This window comes from Branchiostoma lanceolatum, chromosome 2 (genome assembly GCF_035083965.1).
Source record: "Branchiostoma lanceolatum isolate klBraLanc5 chromosome 2, klBraLanc5.hap2, whole genome shotgun sequence".
NCBI classification, from domain to species: Eukaryota; Metazoa; Chordata; class Leptocardii; order Amphioxiformes; family Branchiostomatidae; genus Branchiostoma; species Branchiostoma lanceolatum.
In genome coordinates this window covers 1,345,631-1,362,612 of record NC_089723.1, presented here as the reverse complement: position 1 = coordinate 1,362,612, position 16,982 = coordinate 1,345,631, and the positions used below count along the sequence as shown (strand labels likewise).

The following is a 16,982-nucleotide window of genomic DNA, read 5'->3' as shown; positions in this document are numbered from 1 at the left end:
TTTCTACTACGGGCCATTCCAGGTTATGTTCAAGTTGCAGTTTTGATTGATATTGTCAATGACATTCCCTTTACAGTTCTTTGAAATAAGGGTAAGACTAAGAATCAACCTTAAGAAGCTACCATAGTATGATAGTATTGCAATGTCAGTATGTTATAGTTATGTTGATTGTTGGTATATTATTGTATGGATATGATATTACAATAACAATATAGATCCAATAGATCAAAATTTTAGAAATAAGTTGCATTCATGCTAAGCTATGATGTTTTGAGACAGACATTTAGTTAAGATGGCTGCATTAATTTTAGAACAGTTTAAAGTATAAGATCATTTGAACAATAGAACTATATGTATTTATTTAGGTTTATCAATTGTAACAATTTGGAACTCGTGAATGAAAGATTATGACATATTTTACCTCATTTGCTGCAATTAGACATTTTAAGCAGATTTGAAATAAAGAAATCCGACTGTACAATGATGCCTTTTTCATTTGAATCAGAGATGGCAAACTTCACTCCCTTCTTGTAGTTCAGAAAAATACAGACAGACAGACAGACATTATTTTACACGAGCTCCCTTGGATGAAATGAATGTGCTAGTTTTGCTGTGCAGTTCTACCTAAAGTTGCAAGGTGGCGCTTTTATATTCTTCAGGTCGAAGGTCATACTATTTATTTTTCCATTATCGCCGGTAAAAACATGTGCTTTGCAGCTGGCTAACGTAACATTCAAGTATATAATATCACAAAAAGGCTCGGATCTGTAACTTTAAGGGTATGATTCTTGTGGAATCGTAGCAGAAGAAGGTGAAGAACAACTGTAAAGATTCGAAGCTTGAGTTTTGTTTGTAGCGTTGGTGAAATATATTATTTTGAGAAGGTTGCAAAAAGTCTAACTAAGGATGTACGAGGCTGAGGGACTTGCTGAGTTCTGTCGGCGCCTCCCGAAAGTGGTAAGAAAGATTTCTTACGTCTTGGGAAATAAGGGGGAGATTTTGCGATACGGGGTATCTTTGATTTTATTTTTGAAAGGGTGGTAGTGACATTTGTATGCATGTATGTCAAAATTGGTAAAATAAAATTTAGATGCTGCATGCTTGCACGCCCACCTGAGCGGCTGTCAGGGTTATTGATCGATCCATAATTGATTAGTTATTGATTGATTATTAATTGGTTATTGATAGATTGTTGCAGGAGCTCCATGCCCACCTGAATGGCTCTGTCAGGCTTATTGATTGATTAGCGATTGATTATTGTGGAATTGTTGATGGATTATTGATGAACTATTGATAAACTATTGATGAATGGATTATTGATGGTTATCGCAGGAGCTCCACCTGAGTGTCTGGTTATTAATTGATTTATTGATTATTGATAGATTATTGATAGATTTGTTATAAATTAATTATTACAGGAGCTCCATGCCTACCTGAGTGACTCTGTCAGGGTTAATGATTGATTATTGACAGATTTTTGATGGATTATTGATGGATTATTGCAGGAGCTCCATGTAATACCCACCTGTGGCTCTATTGTGGTTATTGATTGATTTATTGATTATTGATAATTTATTGATTGATTATTGATGGATTATTGATGGATTATTGCAGGAGCTCCACGCCCACCTGAGCGGCTCCGTAACCGAGACGACCATCCAGAAGCTGCAGGTGAAGAAGGGCGTCGCCCCTGACCACGCCCACCAGGGGGACACCTCCATAGGGAAGGGAGAGACAAGACAGCTTCAGGAGTAAGTCAGTGTCTTTGTTATCGTTGATCGTTACGCAAGATAACAGTTACTCAAACAAGTGGATAGAATATGGAAGAAGTCATGATCAGCTTTTAAACCTAACGTCATAATTGATATGTTAATAAGGTGACGACAATTTTAGGATGGTTCAATAAAAGATGAAGTTGATGGTTGTGTTCCTTGCAGACCCTTCAGAATCTTTAAGATCATCCAAGAGTTGTCTGACACTGAGGAGGCCATCTTCATGGTAAGTGTGATGTCTTCTTTAGCCTGGAGTGCTTCTCTGGAAGATGTCTTTGGTTCCTTAGAGAATCCACCACACTTCTTAAGAGGACTGCAAGTGTTGATATGCTGATCTCTGAGCAGATCTATCGGTGGCAATGACTGAGTATATATATACATGTATATACATTCGTAATGACTGAGTATCCAACTGGCAAAAGCAGCATTAAAGTGGCTAGCTGGACTGCTTTTGCCAGTCATTGCCACTGATACATGTAGATCTGCTTGGAGATTATTGATATCCTATCCTGAGGTGTGTATGGTTACTGGTTCGTCTAACCTTGAAAATCAATATCAAAGAGGCTCCTGATTAGACAATGTTGTCTGGCTGTATGAGAATGTCTGATAGCCTCACAAGGCACTTCTTTACTCTGTGCTAATAGATACACATCCAGAAATGATGCTGATATCATTTCTGAGTCTGAGAGTGAATGAATGGTTTTATTTGATCATTGTGATCGGAAAGTATGAAGTACCTCCCAGCCATAGGCTGAATTGCGTACTTTATTTTTAAAAACTAGTGACATTAGGCAATCTATCGGTTATAAAGATAATATACTCGTTCCTATTCAACAATAAATGCATTCTAAAAATCACAGGTAAACACTACCTTAAAACAGGTAGGTTGAAGACGGGTATGTCAGAAGTTAACATACAAACATAATTATTATATATATACTAAGAACTGGCAATCATAATCTGAAGTCATTGATAGAGAGTTCAAGCTAAGCATATTTATGTAACACATCAGCCTACCCTTAATGAGAACTGACAAATGTTAAGTCGCAAATTAGACTAGAAACACGCAACACAATGTCTGTATTAGATATAGCTCCATATTGTTTTTACCGTAGATTGCATTTGATGTAGCGTTATAATAATTAGAAATTTTCTTAGATTACAATTAGCCTAGAAAAACACAACTCTTAGTCTGTATTAGTTTCATGTTGCAATGGCCATAGATCACACTGGATATAGTCTTATAGAATCAAGTAGAAATATTCTTATATAGAAATAGATTGTTACCTATGTTGTCTGTAATTTGCCATACATTGTCACTGATGCAATCGTTGTGCAATAAATCATTCAACATTCATACATATATGGCCTGCGTCGGTCAGTATTGACCATGGTCAAATCCTAATTTACAACAGCCCTCACAATGCTGTATTAATGAACTGTGGTCTTCTTTGTTGCAGATGACAGAGGATGTGATAACAGAATTTGCGGCTGACAGTGTCAGATATCTGGAACTCAGAAGTACTCCAAGACACGTGCCTCACACAGGTGAGTTAGTTTCCTGCAGGTAGAATTTTATAGATAAAGTGATTTAAGCTTAATTTGTGAAAAATTGCAGTGCTTTTGTTTGTTATTTCACTACAACATGTTTTTGTTATTTCACTACAAGGTATAGTTTTTGCCTTGTCTACGTGTATATGACTTTTAGACTTACTGACAGTAGTATGTGTATGTGTGTGTGTGCATGTTTGTGTGCGCATGTGTGTGTGTGTGTGTGTGTGTGTGTGTGTGTGTGTGTGCGCATGTTTGTGTGTGTGTGTGTGTATGTGTGTGTATGTTTCTGCAATACAGTCTCATGTTCTGTCATAGTGCAAAGTGCAGTTTTCTTACATTCTGCCAGAGGGAGCTTACCGTCATGAGGAGATGAAGTCTGCCGTCTCTGATTCCCCAGTCAGAGCTGACGTTGTGTTGTTGTCTCCCTGCAGGCATGACGCCCAGCTCGTATGTAGAGTCCATCCTGTCTGTGTGTGTGTGTGTGTGCACATTATTGCCCTGTTAGAGCTGACGTTGTGTTGTTGTCTCCCCGTCTGTAGGCATGACGCCCAGCTCATATGTAGAGTCCATCCTGTCTGCCATACAGGCCTGTAAGGACAGGGAGGATGTGGTCGTCAGGTACGCAATACACAACTCCAGCCTGGCTTTCTTTTACTTACCGTAAATGCAGAAATATTCGTGGGAATTTGATTTCAAGGTAGGGAGAAAATAGAGTTTTCGTGGTGGTTTTGAGTTCACATTTGAAACAATAGTAGCGCTATACTGAGTCACACAATGGAACGGACTTTCGCGGTGGTTTTAAGTTCACGTCAAAAACCGTGAACTTAAAACCAACGCGAACATTTCTGCATTTAGTGTTTTGGCTGCTTAATATCAATTTTGTCTTGAAGACATCTGCGTATCCCTTTTAACTTTTGATTTCGAAGGGCATTCGTGTAGAGTACAAAACATGTAACGATGATAGCTTCACATTATCGGACACGGCAGTGAACTCACTTAATGTTCTAAACTGGTTTGAAATCATTACCACTAGAATACAGATGACATTAGAATATTGACATAACTACATACGAGGCTAAGTCAGTGCGGGTCTAGCAAAGGGTCAGTCAAAGCGGAAGATAAGCAACTAGAGCAAAGAAGACAAAGAAGAAAAGAGAGACAGCAGCCTCAGAACTCCTCTGATTTCATATGTCCAAACTGTGGACGAGACTACCACGCCAGGATTGGACTTCAGAGCCACAAGAGAAGCTGCCGAATCCAGAGTGCTACCATCATCTGTAAAGGTGGAAGGATGCCTACATACGAGGCTATATGATAGACTACGTCTTATATGTATTGGTTACAAGGATAGGTGGCAAGTTGAAGGATAAAAAGTGTCTTTCCACATTTTAATGCACAAAGCCTGCACCTTTGTGTTGCAGACTATTGCTGGCGATCGACCGGCGCCAATCCGTGGAAACGGCCATGAACACGGTCCGGCTGGCGCAGGAGTGCGCGCTGAGGTCACATGGGGTCGTGGTGGGAATTGACCTCAGTGGTAACCCTGCTGTGAGGACACTTTCACTTTTCTTTTCTTAAAATAGTCAGTTTAACACGACAGGTTAATAAGACAGCTTTAGTTAAGAAGGCAGCTTGACCACACAGCTCTGAGGACACTGTCACCTTTTGTTTTGAAAACAGAAACAGCTGCAGCTTATAACAGTAGACCCAACAAGTTGAAATTTAGAGTCAGCATTTAACTAGAGTAGTCACATGTTATATTGTTTTTTTATTTGTTTGTCTTTTTCCTGTTAGGCCATGTTGACATGATTATATGGATTACATCTGTGCTTGCATAAATTTTCGGCTGTTTTTCTGTTTTTCGACAACCTTTTTTTTTGCCCGACAGAAATGCCTAAAATCATGTCCAAATACAGCCGTAGCCAAACCTCTGCTTGAGAGTAGTGTTAAGCCTGTTGTGAGGTGTATTTCATGTTGTAATTGGGCTGTACCATGTTGCAGGTGGGGGACGGGAGGGACTTTATCCCTGTACTGAAGGAGGCTCAGAACTGTGGACTGAAGCTGGCTCTTCACATCGCTGAGGTCTGGAGGCGTCTCTTGGAAACATTTTTTCTTACAGGGGCTTACCACATAATATTACATAAGTCAGGATGTTCTGGAACAAATTTGAACTGTAATTTCAAAAACAAAAATTGGTAGTTAAAATCTTTATTTCCTTTCACATTTTCAACTCTGGAAACAAAGCCTCTAAGCTTATGATAAACATCATGACTTTAGCTTGAAAGTTCTTCTGTGTTGGTAGCGGTCATTCTGGAACAAGGTTGAACTGTAATTTTCAACACAAAACATGGACTTACCCAAATTTTCAACTATTCATTTATTTATTTATTTATCTATTTTGATTTACCACATTTTGTGGAAGGATTGACATAACAGGTGAACTTTTCAAGATGTCATCCCAGACCGGACTGTAAGATTTGGACCATCGCACACCGGGGCATGCCCCTACTCTTTTTCGAAAGGTGTGGTGGGTTCTTTAACGTGCGCGGGGTGTTGCTCTCCCCAAACACGGGACCTCCATTTAACGTCCTATCCGAGGGACGTCCCTAACCCTAGATGAGCTAGGTGCTCATTTACACCTGAGTAAAGTGAGGAAAGTCGTGTTAAGTGCCTTTTCCAAGGGCACAACGTCGGGGCGCAAGTTCGGACATGTCTCTGGGCGCACCTGGGATTAGATCCCGGGACCCATTGTTTGACAGCCGCGCGCTCTACAGTTGCGCCACACGACGCCACGACACCAACTATACAGCTCCAGTCGTTGTCAAGTGTTTATCTGTATAATGTGACATCATCTCAGTGGTGGGTTGCTCATTCCTTGACAAAAACTGAAGCTGTACAGTCTAAAATTTGTGTTGGAAATTACAGTAACAGTCCAACTGTGACCTCTACAAACACAGATGAACTTTCAAGCTAAGTCATGGTGATCATTCCATGATAACACCCTGTCCCTCCCAGGACTGGTGATTATCCCATGATAAAACCCTGTCCCCTGCTGGTGATTATTCCATGATAACAGCCTCTCCCTTGCAGATGATAATTCCATGATAACACCCTGTCCCCTCCTAGGTGATTATTCCATGCATGTTAACACCCTGTTCCTTGTAGGTGAATATTCCATGATAACACCCTGTCCCTTCCTAGGTGATTATTTTATGATTACACCCTCTCCCCTGCAGGTGATAATTCCATGATAGCACCCTGTCCCCTCCTAGGTGATTATTCCATGCATGATAACACCCTGTTCCCTTGTAGGTGATTATCCCATGATAACACCCTGTTCCCTGCAGATCTCCCAGCAGGCCTCAGCCCCGGAGACCGCAGCGCTGCTGTCGCTCCCCCCAGACAGGGTCGGACACGGAACCTTCATCCACCACAACCCGGACCTCGCGGCAATGGTGGCCGAGAAGAACACACCCTTTGGTGAGATTACACCCCTCATCACCCTCCTCCAACAGGGCTGAATCGCTCTGCAAACCCTCCCAAATCAACCCTGCTCTTTTGACCCAAGGTTCTAACTATCGGTGACATTACTGACTAATGAGCTTTACTTATTTGGCACAAACAACCGTTAGGTGCTCATAGATAGTTAAAGGAGCTAGCCTTATTCGGCACAAACAGCCATTATTTTGTTCTGAACCCAAAGTATCGATATGTCAGATGTGTGGTAACCTGATTGGCTGATAGCTTTCCTGGTTGGCTGATAGCTACCTTTGCGGTTTTCCACAAGACGATCTTGTGGCAATATTCTTTCTGATTGGCTGTATGCTGTTTGGTGGTGATGTGACCAATAGTTAGAACCTTGGGTCAAAACAGCAGGGTTGATTCTGGGAGGGTTTGCCGAGCGATTCGACCCTGCCGGAGAACAATATTATAGATTTTGATATATTTGTGGTGGTTTAATATTCATGATTTTCATATTGTCTCCCTGAAATTCATAATGATGATATTGCCTGTCACACGTTATCCTTGTCTGTACTGTGACAGTTTTCTTTTCTTTTCCTCCAAATTCATATCCTTCCCCTCACTTCCTTCTTGTGTTTGGTAGTACAGTAATTTCTTGTTCATAATGCCTGGCACAAATGGTGTCCAGTCTGTGATGTTAAAGTTTATTTTCCAGAACTCTGTCTGACGTCCAACGTGAAGGCACAGACGGTGGCATCCTACAGGGAACACAACTTTCAGCACTGGAAGTGTGACCTTTGAAGGGTTGCTCACAGATAGAACTTCCTTTATATGCTAGAATACAGTTTCAATGTTGACACTATAAGATGCTTACACAGTCTTTAATGTAAACGTTTGGATTTCCAGAACTGTGTCTGACGTCCAACGTGAAAGCACAGACTGTGGCGTCCTATGGAGAACACCACTTTCAGCACTGGTATAGCAGGAAGCACCCCTGTGTCTTATGTGTGAGTAGATAGAATACATCTCTGTAATATAGAATACAAGATGGTGTATTCTGTATTGCCCGAGGTACCAGCCTGTGTGTCTGTTTGTCTGTGTGTGTATGTTTGTCTGTGTGTGTATGTTTGTCTGTTTGTTTGTATGTATGTATGTGTGTGTGTGTGCGTGTTTCCGGATTTTTGTAGTCAGCCTAACTAAAAAAACTCTGGATGGATTATGATGATATTTGGCATGTGGATAGGTGTTGGAAAAATATCAAGGTTGATTTTGGGCCCCCTAGTATGTGACCTTGGTACTGCAGCAGAACTTCCGTTTTTTCTATCTTTTGACCTGAACGTGCTATGGTCTTGTTGATATAGTTCCTCTCCTTTTGTCACAGACGGATGACAAGGGAGTTTTCTGCACCACATTGTCGGAGGAGTACCGCCTGGCTGCGGAGACGTTCGGCCTGACCAGGCCCGACCTGTGGGACCTGTCCTACAGCAGTATAGCCCACACGTTTGCAGGGGAGGACCTCAAACAGCAGCTCAGACTTAGGTGGAACTCTGAGAAGGACACGCTGTTCAAAACTAGATGAAAACAATTATAACTTGATGTTTACGTCTTACTTTGACAAAACTGAATCAGATGTCTTTACAGTGTAACAAGAGGACCTCAAACAGCAGCTCAAGGCCAGGTGGAACTTTGAGAAGGACTCACTGTTAAAAACCAGATGAAAACAATCATAACTTGATGTTTACGTCATACTTTGTCATAAATTTAGGTTAAACTTTGAAAAAACTGATGTCTGATCTTTGGGACCTGTCCTACAGCAGCATAGACCACACGTTTGCAGGGGAGGACCTCAAACAGCAGCTCAAGCACAGATGGAACTCTGAGAAGGACAAACTCTTCCAGACTAGATGAAAACAATCATAGATTTAAGTTTATGTCTTACTTTGACAAAACTGGATGAGATGTCTTTACAATGTAACAAGAGGACCTCAAACAGCAGCTCAAGGCCAGGTGGAACTTTGAGAAGGACACGCTGTTCCAAACTAGATGAAAGCAATCATAAATTTATGACTATGTCATACTTTTCATAAATTTAGGTCATACTTTGACAAAATTGATGTAACGTTATTTACAATGTAACAAAAGGACCTGAAACAGCAGCTCATGGCCAGGTGGAACTCTAAAAAGGCACACTGTTCCAAACTTGATGAAAACAATCATAGATTTATATGTCTATATGGATCAAGCAATCATTTAAGAGCATCAGAGTCTGATGCATGGCGGCTACATAAATGCATAGTTAGGTCTCGTTTATGTCATACTTTGTTGTAATTTTAGGTCATGTTTTGACAAAACTGATGTCTTTACAATGTAACAAGAGGACCTCAAAAAGCAGCTCAGGGGCAGGTGGGACACTGAGAAAGACACACTGTTTCAAACTAGATGAAAGCAATAATAGATTTATGTCTATGTCATACTTTTCATAAATTTGTGTCATACTTTGTCAAAACTGATGTCTTTAGTTAGTACACAATTTCAAGTATGGAGATGTATTTTAGATGTAATTTCCAAGATTGAGGACGTTGGAAGATGTAGTGAAGGCAAAGACAAAGATTATCACAGCAATGATCTATTTGTGCATATTAAGTCATGGCATTACTACTCTCATTCTAATCAAATGTATGTGCATAATAAATTGTGTTATCTAACGTGAGCAATCCTAACTAAGTGTAAAATCCTAGCAGCTTACCACAGTATATAATTTATTGGAAATGTGAAATACGGTGCACATGTGCCTGTATCATAGCTTATAGTTGTGTCCAGTTTATAATGTTGTCAGAAGCATCGAAAAAGAATGGAACCAATGCAGTCCATTTATAGTTCCTCACGTTCCTTTAATAGTTCCTCACGTTCCTTTCAATTTCGCGTCTTTCAATTGCTTTTTGCACAGAAAGGTTTGCTAGCGAGCAAAGCAGTCATCCTGTGGTCAGGTGTATAGTGACGCTTTTTCAAGTTACTAGTACGTGTACTAGTGAAATGCGGCTGAACTCTTACTCGCTTTTTGCGTTATAGCCAAATACGGCGGGCTCTTTAACAAACAAGCCAAAGCCACGCAGGTACGGTGAGATTATGATTAGGTGCTCTTAGTCGCGCAGTTCCAGCGGATAATATGGCTTAGTCCCAAAACCTCTTGCGTGCATTTTCACCAGCATTGTATAGATATCGTATCGGTTTCCACAACACATCCTTCCCAGTTTGTCACGGCGGGAGTCCACGAAAATCTGGCGGAAGCAAAATTATAATTTTCAGGGTAAGAGTTTCATACTAACTGATAGCCCTGACCAAGAAGGGATTCCATTTTGCCTTGTCGTGCTACACCAGGTATAGTTCAAGTTCAAAGATGCTGTTTTCTATTGCGAACCTTTGTCTGGTGTTGGGCGTTCTTGTGCGTGGGTGCTCTGGGGACGAGGAGGGCCAGACCGACCTGGGCCAGTTCATCTCGTTCCCCGACCTGAGCGCGTGCTCGAGCGGGGCCCTGCTGCAGGCCGTCATGGCCGACCTGATGAGGAGGATGTCTGGGATGGAAAACACCGTGCGGCCCCAGGAAGGTAAGGCCGCGTTTCCACAGCACGGCGCCCGAACGCTCCGGTCGTGTTCGCGTATTTTAAAAAGCCCCTGTCACACTTGTGCGTATATACAAGCCCGCATGAGTTGCGCATTAACATGTATTTGGTTTAGTCTGAATTTGCAGCAGAAGAAGTAATTTCTTTGGTTTGATAACTACACTGCCCAACGGTGGGTCAAAGTAGAAAACAACTTCCTCCCCGCAAAATTTACTTAAACCAAAAAAATGTTACTGCGGAACTCATGCGCACTTGAATATACGCACAAGTGTGACAGGGCCCTAAGGTTAATATCTCGCATATAGGTTCATTTAGTTGTGTCCAAAGACATATTTTATACAACGGCTGTTACTCCGATGCAACGTTGACCAAAGAGAACAAAAGAGATTCGGCAGTTATAATAGGTTTAAATAGCAGGCTGATTGTCGTATACGCATGAAGTTCCGGCGAGGCTGTTGGGATAACGATGAACGAGCAAACATCGTCGAAGTCATTGACAGAACATTTAAACATCATTGACTCATCAATGACAGACCATTGGCTCGGAACATTATTGAAACGTCATAATTTGAAAGATATTAAAACATTGGAAGATCATGTTTGTGTGGAGAAACAGATGCTACAGGCAATAGCCTCCTTCTGTTAAATCAATAGTCAATAGTCAATCATTGACACATTATTGGGACATCTGACAATGAAGCATCATTAACAGGTCATTGAATTATTGACAGATCTTTGCATCATCATTTACACTTCGTCGAAACGTTTGGAGCTCATCCAAACATCATTGAAACATTGACAGATACCATTCGAAAACCTAGGACATCATTCAGTTGACTGAAAGGCCGTTGAGAGACTTGTGTAAAATATTTGGACAACTGTCAGTCACAGGTCCTGTCTTTGTGGAATTCCAATTTAAGGAGCAAATAACAAAATCCGAGATGTCTTGAAGTTATGAAAATCACGTCGTCAATCTAATGCTATCAGCGACATTGTTTTGTCGTCTTTTTTTAATGAATGCAGAGGGAAGACTCCTCAAAACGTATGTGTAAGACAGTGTATAACATTCCTATCAAACCTTTCCCGTCCATGGCATTACAACTCGACTGTAGGCGCCGCTGACCTTTCGATTACCGGAAAGCCGTAGCCTTGAATTTCCATCTCTTCTAAGGTGTCAGGCAGATGTTTGACTAAGATGCGAACTTTCTTATCATATATCCTGGACCTGGAAAAGAAGGAAGCGTGAAACTTGGCACGGCCCAAGGAATTTTTATCTCTTTCCCACCTTGTCTTGACGAATGTTGTCTGCCAAAGTCATTTGGAACTCGTCCAGTCTTTCTTATAGCCAGCAGGCGTTTGTCGTTCAAGCGCCAAGAGCGTGTTTCGGCCTACACAAAATAGAGGGGTCATTTGAAACTTAGGCTCTCGTCGTGTTGTTCTGCCGTATAGAAATGGTTTAGATTGGACTTTTGGGACACTTGACATATCGGGATACTTTGTGGGTAGGTTTTAACGGATAAGATTGTGACACCATATATAGCGTATTTTCACATTATATTCAATGTCACTTCTGACTGCTGACCATTGCCTCGAGCTATGTAAATGTATAAGGCAATGTCAATCCTAAACCCTGCCTGTCAAATATTCTATTTTCGGCAATGTACAAGTGACGAGAATATAAGTTGTGTATAACTTGAGTCCGCGGCCACTTTGTCTTCGTCCATTGCTTTGTATTATTTGATGTTTCTTTAAATGATAACTAGAGTTTTAATACTTTAAAGTATTTGTGCTACATGTACTTCAGGTTTGCTATGTTAGTTTAGCGATTACGGGGTCTTTTTATAGATATCAATTGGTATTGAATATTTCTTGTGTGTGTTTGAGTTGAATGTGTGATAGTTTTGTGCCGATTTGTTAAAAATAGAGAGAACGCTAGCGACCCCAAAAAACACCCCTCCCAATAAAATGCTATGGCGATCCTATGACGTCACATTTCAAGATGGCGGCCACTACACATGCCAACGGATCCAACAAAGGTTTTGCTATGCAAACCTGTAAAAAAAACCCACCTGTGTTGCGTTCCATAGCTCTGATAGCCCAGCTGGAGGCCCGAGTAGGGATCCTTGAGGAACAGCTGACCCAGGAGCGAACCATTCGGACCCGGCTGGAGGGGAGGGTAAATACCACTCAGGCTGACCTGACGCATGTGCAGAACACCACTGCCCGGCAGGGCGAACTGGCGGGAAAACTAAAATCCGACTTGTGCCAAGCAACGCCGAAACTGGGTGAGTCCTTGTAATTGTAGCATGGCTGATGTAATAGTGTAGTACTTGTAATACTAGTGTAGTACGTTTTCAAGGCCATACAACTCAAGGTGTATAGTCTTGGGGTATAATCTTGTCGTCTTAAAGTCAAGGGCCAACAAGTATTTACCATGTCTTAAAGTAATGTTAACTATGAATCTTGATAGCTCACGGCTACTCTCTTGCTGCGCTGGTGCTCATCTGTAGATTGTAGTTTTTGTTTTTAAAGGGTTGATTTGTAAGGTTCGATGTTCACTAACATCAGAAGGGTGAATATTTGTACAAACGTGTTCGTTGAATGATACTTATGATGGTTGAATGCGAAACTGTTGTATTTCGGTGTCATGGATGGCGAAAGCACCTTGAGTTGCTTCCTAGCCATGTTTTGTTGTGAGTCTTGTGACCTTTAGCAGCCGATCACTGACCTACATGTATGTTTGACCAATCCAAACTTATCAGACATATTAGAGGAAGGTGTAATTTGATGCAGCAATGACTTGTTACAACGCGCGTGATTGGTTCCCCCCAGGGCGAATCTTCCACCAGAGGCACCCCACGGGTCACTACAAATACGACCTGGAAGAGGCAAAGCACGCATGCGCAGAAAAGAATGCGACCCTCGCCTCCTATCATCAGCTGTACGAGGCCTGGCAGGACGGACTGGATGTATGCGCATGCGCCTGGTTGTCCGACGGGACTGCTCGTTATCCGTCCCGGACGGCAAGGTTGGTGGCTTTCGCTGATTAACGCATGCGCAGTTTGCATGGTAACGTGAGCCTCAGCAATAATTCCATATTTGGAATTGCGCCGCTTAATGATTTCGGCCTTTGAAAGAACGAATTGCAAAGAAATATAATATAAATAGTTACTCAAGCAACTGGACAAGATTTCACTGACTGTTTCAAAATCTTATCCAGTGGCTTGAGTAACTATCTTTGGCGTATCCTATTACCTGGATGTCTGACCTTCATCAACATATAATTTCGTTAATGATGAAATGGAAAAAAAAAGTTTTGATATGATTACTTAGTCATGAGGTAGATCTTTGTCTACTTTCGTAGTTTCGGGTTTCAGCTGAATGAATGAAAAGCTCACGTATATACTATATATACCTCGAGTATGCTGAGACCATCGTACAGCTATCTTGTCTTTATCGTCACCCAGCATTACGTACCATTGCTTTATCTCAAATATACTCATCTAACGTCGATGAGGGTTAGACATTTTGATGATGAGATGCGCCAAATAACATTTACTCAAGCAATTGGATAAAATTGTGAAAATTTCACAGTTGTCTCCAGTTGCTTGAGTAACTGTCATTTGGCGTATGCTCGTCAAAACAATATGTATTCCCTCAGGGGTGGTTGTCAACATTTCATCCAATTGCTTGAGTCATTTGGCGTTTATTCGTCTTGTTTGATTGGTCTCTCTTCACGCTCGTTCTCATTTAAATGTACACATTTTGTAATCTCCGTTACCATAAGAAGTAAGACGTTCCTGACATTAAGATATGGCACATATAAGGTACCAAACTGCCGTTTTCAAATGCTAGAAAAGTTTTAAGTCGTCATAAAAACTACAGTTTGAAATCTTCAATGTGGCATATCCTAATGCCAGGAACGTCTTATTTCAATCGGTAACGGAGATTACAAAATGTGTACATTTAAATGAGAGGTTCGAATCCCCTTGACGCCACCGATGTTGTGCCCTTGGGAAAGATCTAGGCACTTAACACGACTTTCCTCACTTCGCCCTGGTGTATAAAAATAAAAAATGGGTTTGCTGTTGTCTGTACGTGGCACTGTTGATATAGATGATAAAAACTTGAGTGTAGTGCCACGTCGTCCTTGTCTGTCAAACACCGAAGTAAAACAAACAAAAATATTTTCGGGTATGTATTCCTTCAGGAGTGGATGTGGCAACAAGGTGGACATCATTAACTGCGGGGACCACACGCCGAACGACGCCTGGTGCTTCCGCGACATGCCCAGCTGTGGCTGAACAACAATCGTCACTTGTCTCCTTCATTTGATGGCATTATGTTTTTAGTTAGACAAAGATGTGGTGATGTACTAGTATCATACACATGCATGTACTTTCACTAGATCACATGCAATTAGATGGTAAGAAGGGTAAAAGCTACAGAATGGTTGAAAACTTTGCAGTGTAGTTCTGATCCTTTTTTTGCCAATGATCTGGTATCCAGGAAAACGGTTCAACTGAATTCAGATCACTTTTTGCATTTACCAGGTAATAATAATGATGTTTTATTTGCAAGTTCTTGTCCGAGGGCTAATTGCAACATGAAAACAATACATAGCAAGGGTATGAAACAATACATAGTAAGGGTATACTGTACAGATAGTGCGGGTTAACGATGTTGACAAGTGGAACAGATGGCTAAGTACTAAGTACTACTACGGAATGCAATCTACGCAAACATTTAGTCACTCCTAATATTCCCCTCACCCTGTTAAGTCTAACTGTTACTGTACTTTAGATACTCATTTGATGAACTGCAACTGACGAGGTTGGTGTGCAAGTGTACAGGTCGTTCACGAGGAGGGTAGAAGAATACTGATGCTAGTTGATAGCACAACAGCTTGGCTGTATGTTTGCTCAAGCTCGAACGATAATTGTAACAGCTCTAGTTCAAATTTCTTAAGCATTTGAACATTCTGGTTTGAGCTTACACAAAACAAAACGTTTGCAATACACTTCTAAGATTTCAGGCCAAGCGGTTAACTAAATATATATATATATACCATGAAAACAATTCTAGTCTTTCTGCGAAGGCCTGATGCACTACATGATCAAGATGATGCATTCTGGTGAACATAAAAACTATACATTGTCTCGTGCTGTTAGTAGCTGGCAGTAAGTAATCTGATGGTCTCTTGCTGGCATTCACGATTTGCACATGCAATTAAGTGCTACATGGGCGCTGCCACACTGGATGAAGTATTTGAAATGTTGCAAATATTCCTGCCCATTCCGGCCTCTGTGCCTGATCAGTTGTCAGGAGTGCAGAAGGATCGGAAGCACCAGGCGTTCCAGGTAGGCCGCCAGTCACACGTGATGATGCCTTCTCGATGGCCGCAATCTGGCCTTTGAAAGCAGAACACAGATATGAAGTCATTGTCTTGTAACTAAACAATCTGATATATTTCTGTATTATCTTTGTAGATTAAAACAACTCATAGGTATACATGTTATTCATCTACCTTCTGTTACTTATGAAATAATCAAGCAAGGCCATTACATGTGAGTCAATACACATACCTGACCTCGTGCATCGGAAAGCGAGCGGTCCCGTCCGACAGCCATCCGCACCTGCACCGCTCCAACCCGTCCTGCCAGACCTGGTACAGATGGTCATAGGACGCCAGGACGGCTCCCTTCTCTGCGCATGCCTGGCGAGCTTCATCAAAATCATACTTGTACCTGCCCTTTGGCGACGTCATGTGGAAAATCTTCCCTAGAAAAACAACATCTTATCACTGAACAACGGCAAATGCATGCTAAACATGACAGTGGAGTCTCACCACGCAATCAATGAATGCTTCATGTTATTATGTTTAGCCATACCTAGTATGGCTCAACATATTGTTTTTACTCAGGTTTCTTCTCCTCCTCCTCCTCCTCCTGTCAAATCTTCAAATCGATTCATCTCTGTCATTTTTTGACCAAATGAGCTGAAATTTGGTACAAAGGTAGTGTGGACAAATACCTTCGCGAATCTTTTTCATTTTTTCGATATTGACATTGAAAGTGATTTTATTGAGATTTTTAGGCTATTCTTAGCATTTCTTGGCCTCCTGCGCCCTGGTATTTTAACTGACTGACCTGAAATTTGCTGTAGATGTGCCTTGAACAAATATTTAAAGGACTACATTCCCATTTTTGGCATACAATCTCTTCAATTCAAGACGATTTATTTTGGGCTTTTTTGACAATATTTGCCACTTCTGTCACTTTCAATACTACATACAGTGTTGGAAGTGACAGCCAATGGGAGTACTGCATTCAAAACTGCGACCACCTGATTGGCCAATTGAGTTAATTAAGTTATCTTGCATTTCTGGGTCAGCTGCCATAGTGTTTATACCAAATGTGGTATGTGACTGCCCAGGACATGTGATTACATGGCTTTGTTCACTCTTTTGGAGTCTTTACTGGAAGACTCCATTCCTGTATGGAGAGACAAACTGTTTTTAAACTCAATTTTGGACTGGGGTGATCAATTTTTTTAGTGGAAATATTTTAGAATG

The 16,982-nt window shown here is 41.2% G+C and overlaps 2 protein-coding genes across 2 annotated transcripts; both read left to right on the top strand.

Annotated features, from left to right (window-relative positions):
* Nucleotides 1–675: 675 nt before the first annotated feature.
* Nucleotides 676–9,622, top strand: LOC136427154 (adenosine deaminase-like protein). Its single transcript, XM_066415914.1, has 10 exons — nucleotides 676–957; nucleotides 1,615–1,751; nucleotides 1,938–1,998; nucleotides 3,233–3,320; nucleotides 3,866–3,944; nucleotides 4,748–4,874; nucleotides 5,328–5,408; nucleotides 6,674–6,806; nucleotides 7,695–7,795; nucleotides 8,170–9,622. The coding sequence occupies exons 1-10, from the start codon at nucleotides 907–909 to the stop codon at nucleotides 8,365–8,367; spliced, it is 1,056 nt and encodes a 351-aa protein (XP_066272011.1). The 5' UTR covers nucleotides 676–906; the 3' UTR covers nucleotides 8,368–9,622.
* A 466-nt stretch (nucleotides 9,623–10,088) lies between these two features.
* LOC136427153 (uncharacterized) lies at nucleotides 10,089–15,917 on the top strand. Its single transcript, XM_066415913.1, has 4 exons — nucleotides 10,089–10,393; nucleotides 12,496–12,693; nucleotides 13,241–13,436; nucleotides 14,619–15,917. The coding sequence occupies exons 1-4, from the start codon at nucleotides 10,186–10,188 to the stop codon at nucleotides 14,710–14,712; spliced, it is 696 nt and encodes a 231-aa protein (XP_066272010.1). The 5' UTR covers nucleotides 10,089–10,185; the 3' UTR covers nucleotides 14,713–15,917.
* The last annotated feature ends 1,065 nt before the right edge of the window (nucleotides 15,918–16,982 follow it).

Bases quoted from the DNA above. Each gene is read 5' to 3' on its own strand.
- LOC136427153 (XM_066415913.1), top strand. From the start codon at position 10,186: ATGCTGTTTTCTATTGCGAACCTTTGTCTGGTGTTGGGCGTTCTTGTG. The intron at 10,394-12,495 runs GTAAGGCCGCGT...TGCGTTCCATAG, and splicing joins CACCGTGCGGCCCCAGGAAG to CTCTGATAGCCCAGCTGGAG. The intron at 12,694-13,240 runs GTGAGTCCTTGT...GGTTCCCCCCAG, and splicing joins CCAAGCAACGCCGAAACTGG to GGCGAATCTTCCACCAGAGG.
- LOC136427154 (XM_066415914.1), top strand. From the start codon at position 907: ATGTACGAGGCTGAGGGACTTGCTGAGTTCTGTCGGCGCCTCCCGAAA. The intron at 5,409-6,673 runs GTCTGGAGGCGT...TGTTCCCTGCAG, and splicing joins TGGCTCTTCACATCGCTGAG to ATCTCCCAGCAGGCCTCAGC. The intron at 6,807-7,694 runs GTGAGATTACAC...TTGGATTTCCAG, and splicing joins CGAGAAGAACACACCCTTTG to AACTGTGTCTGACGTCCAAC.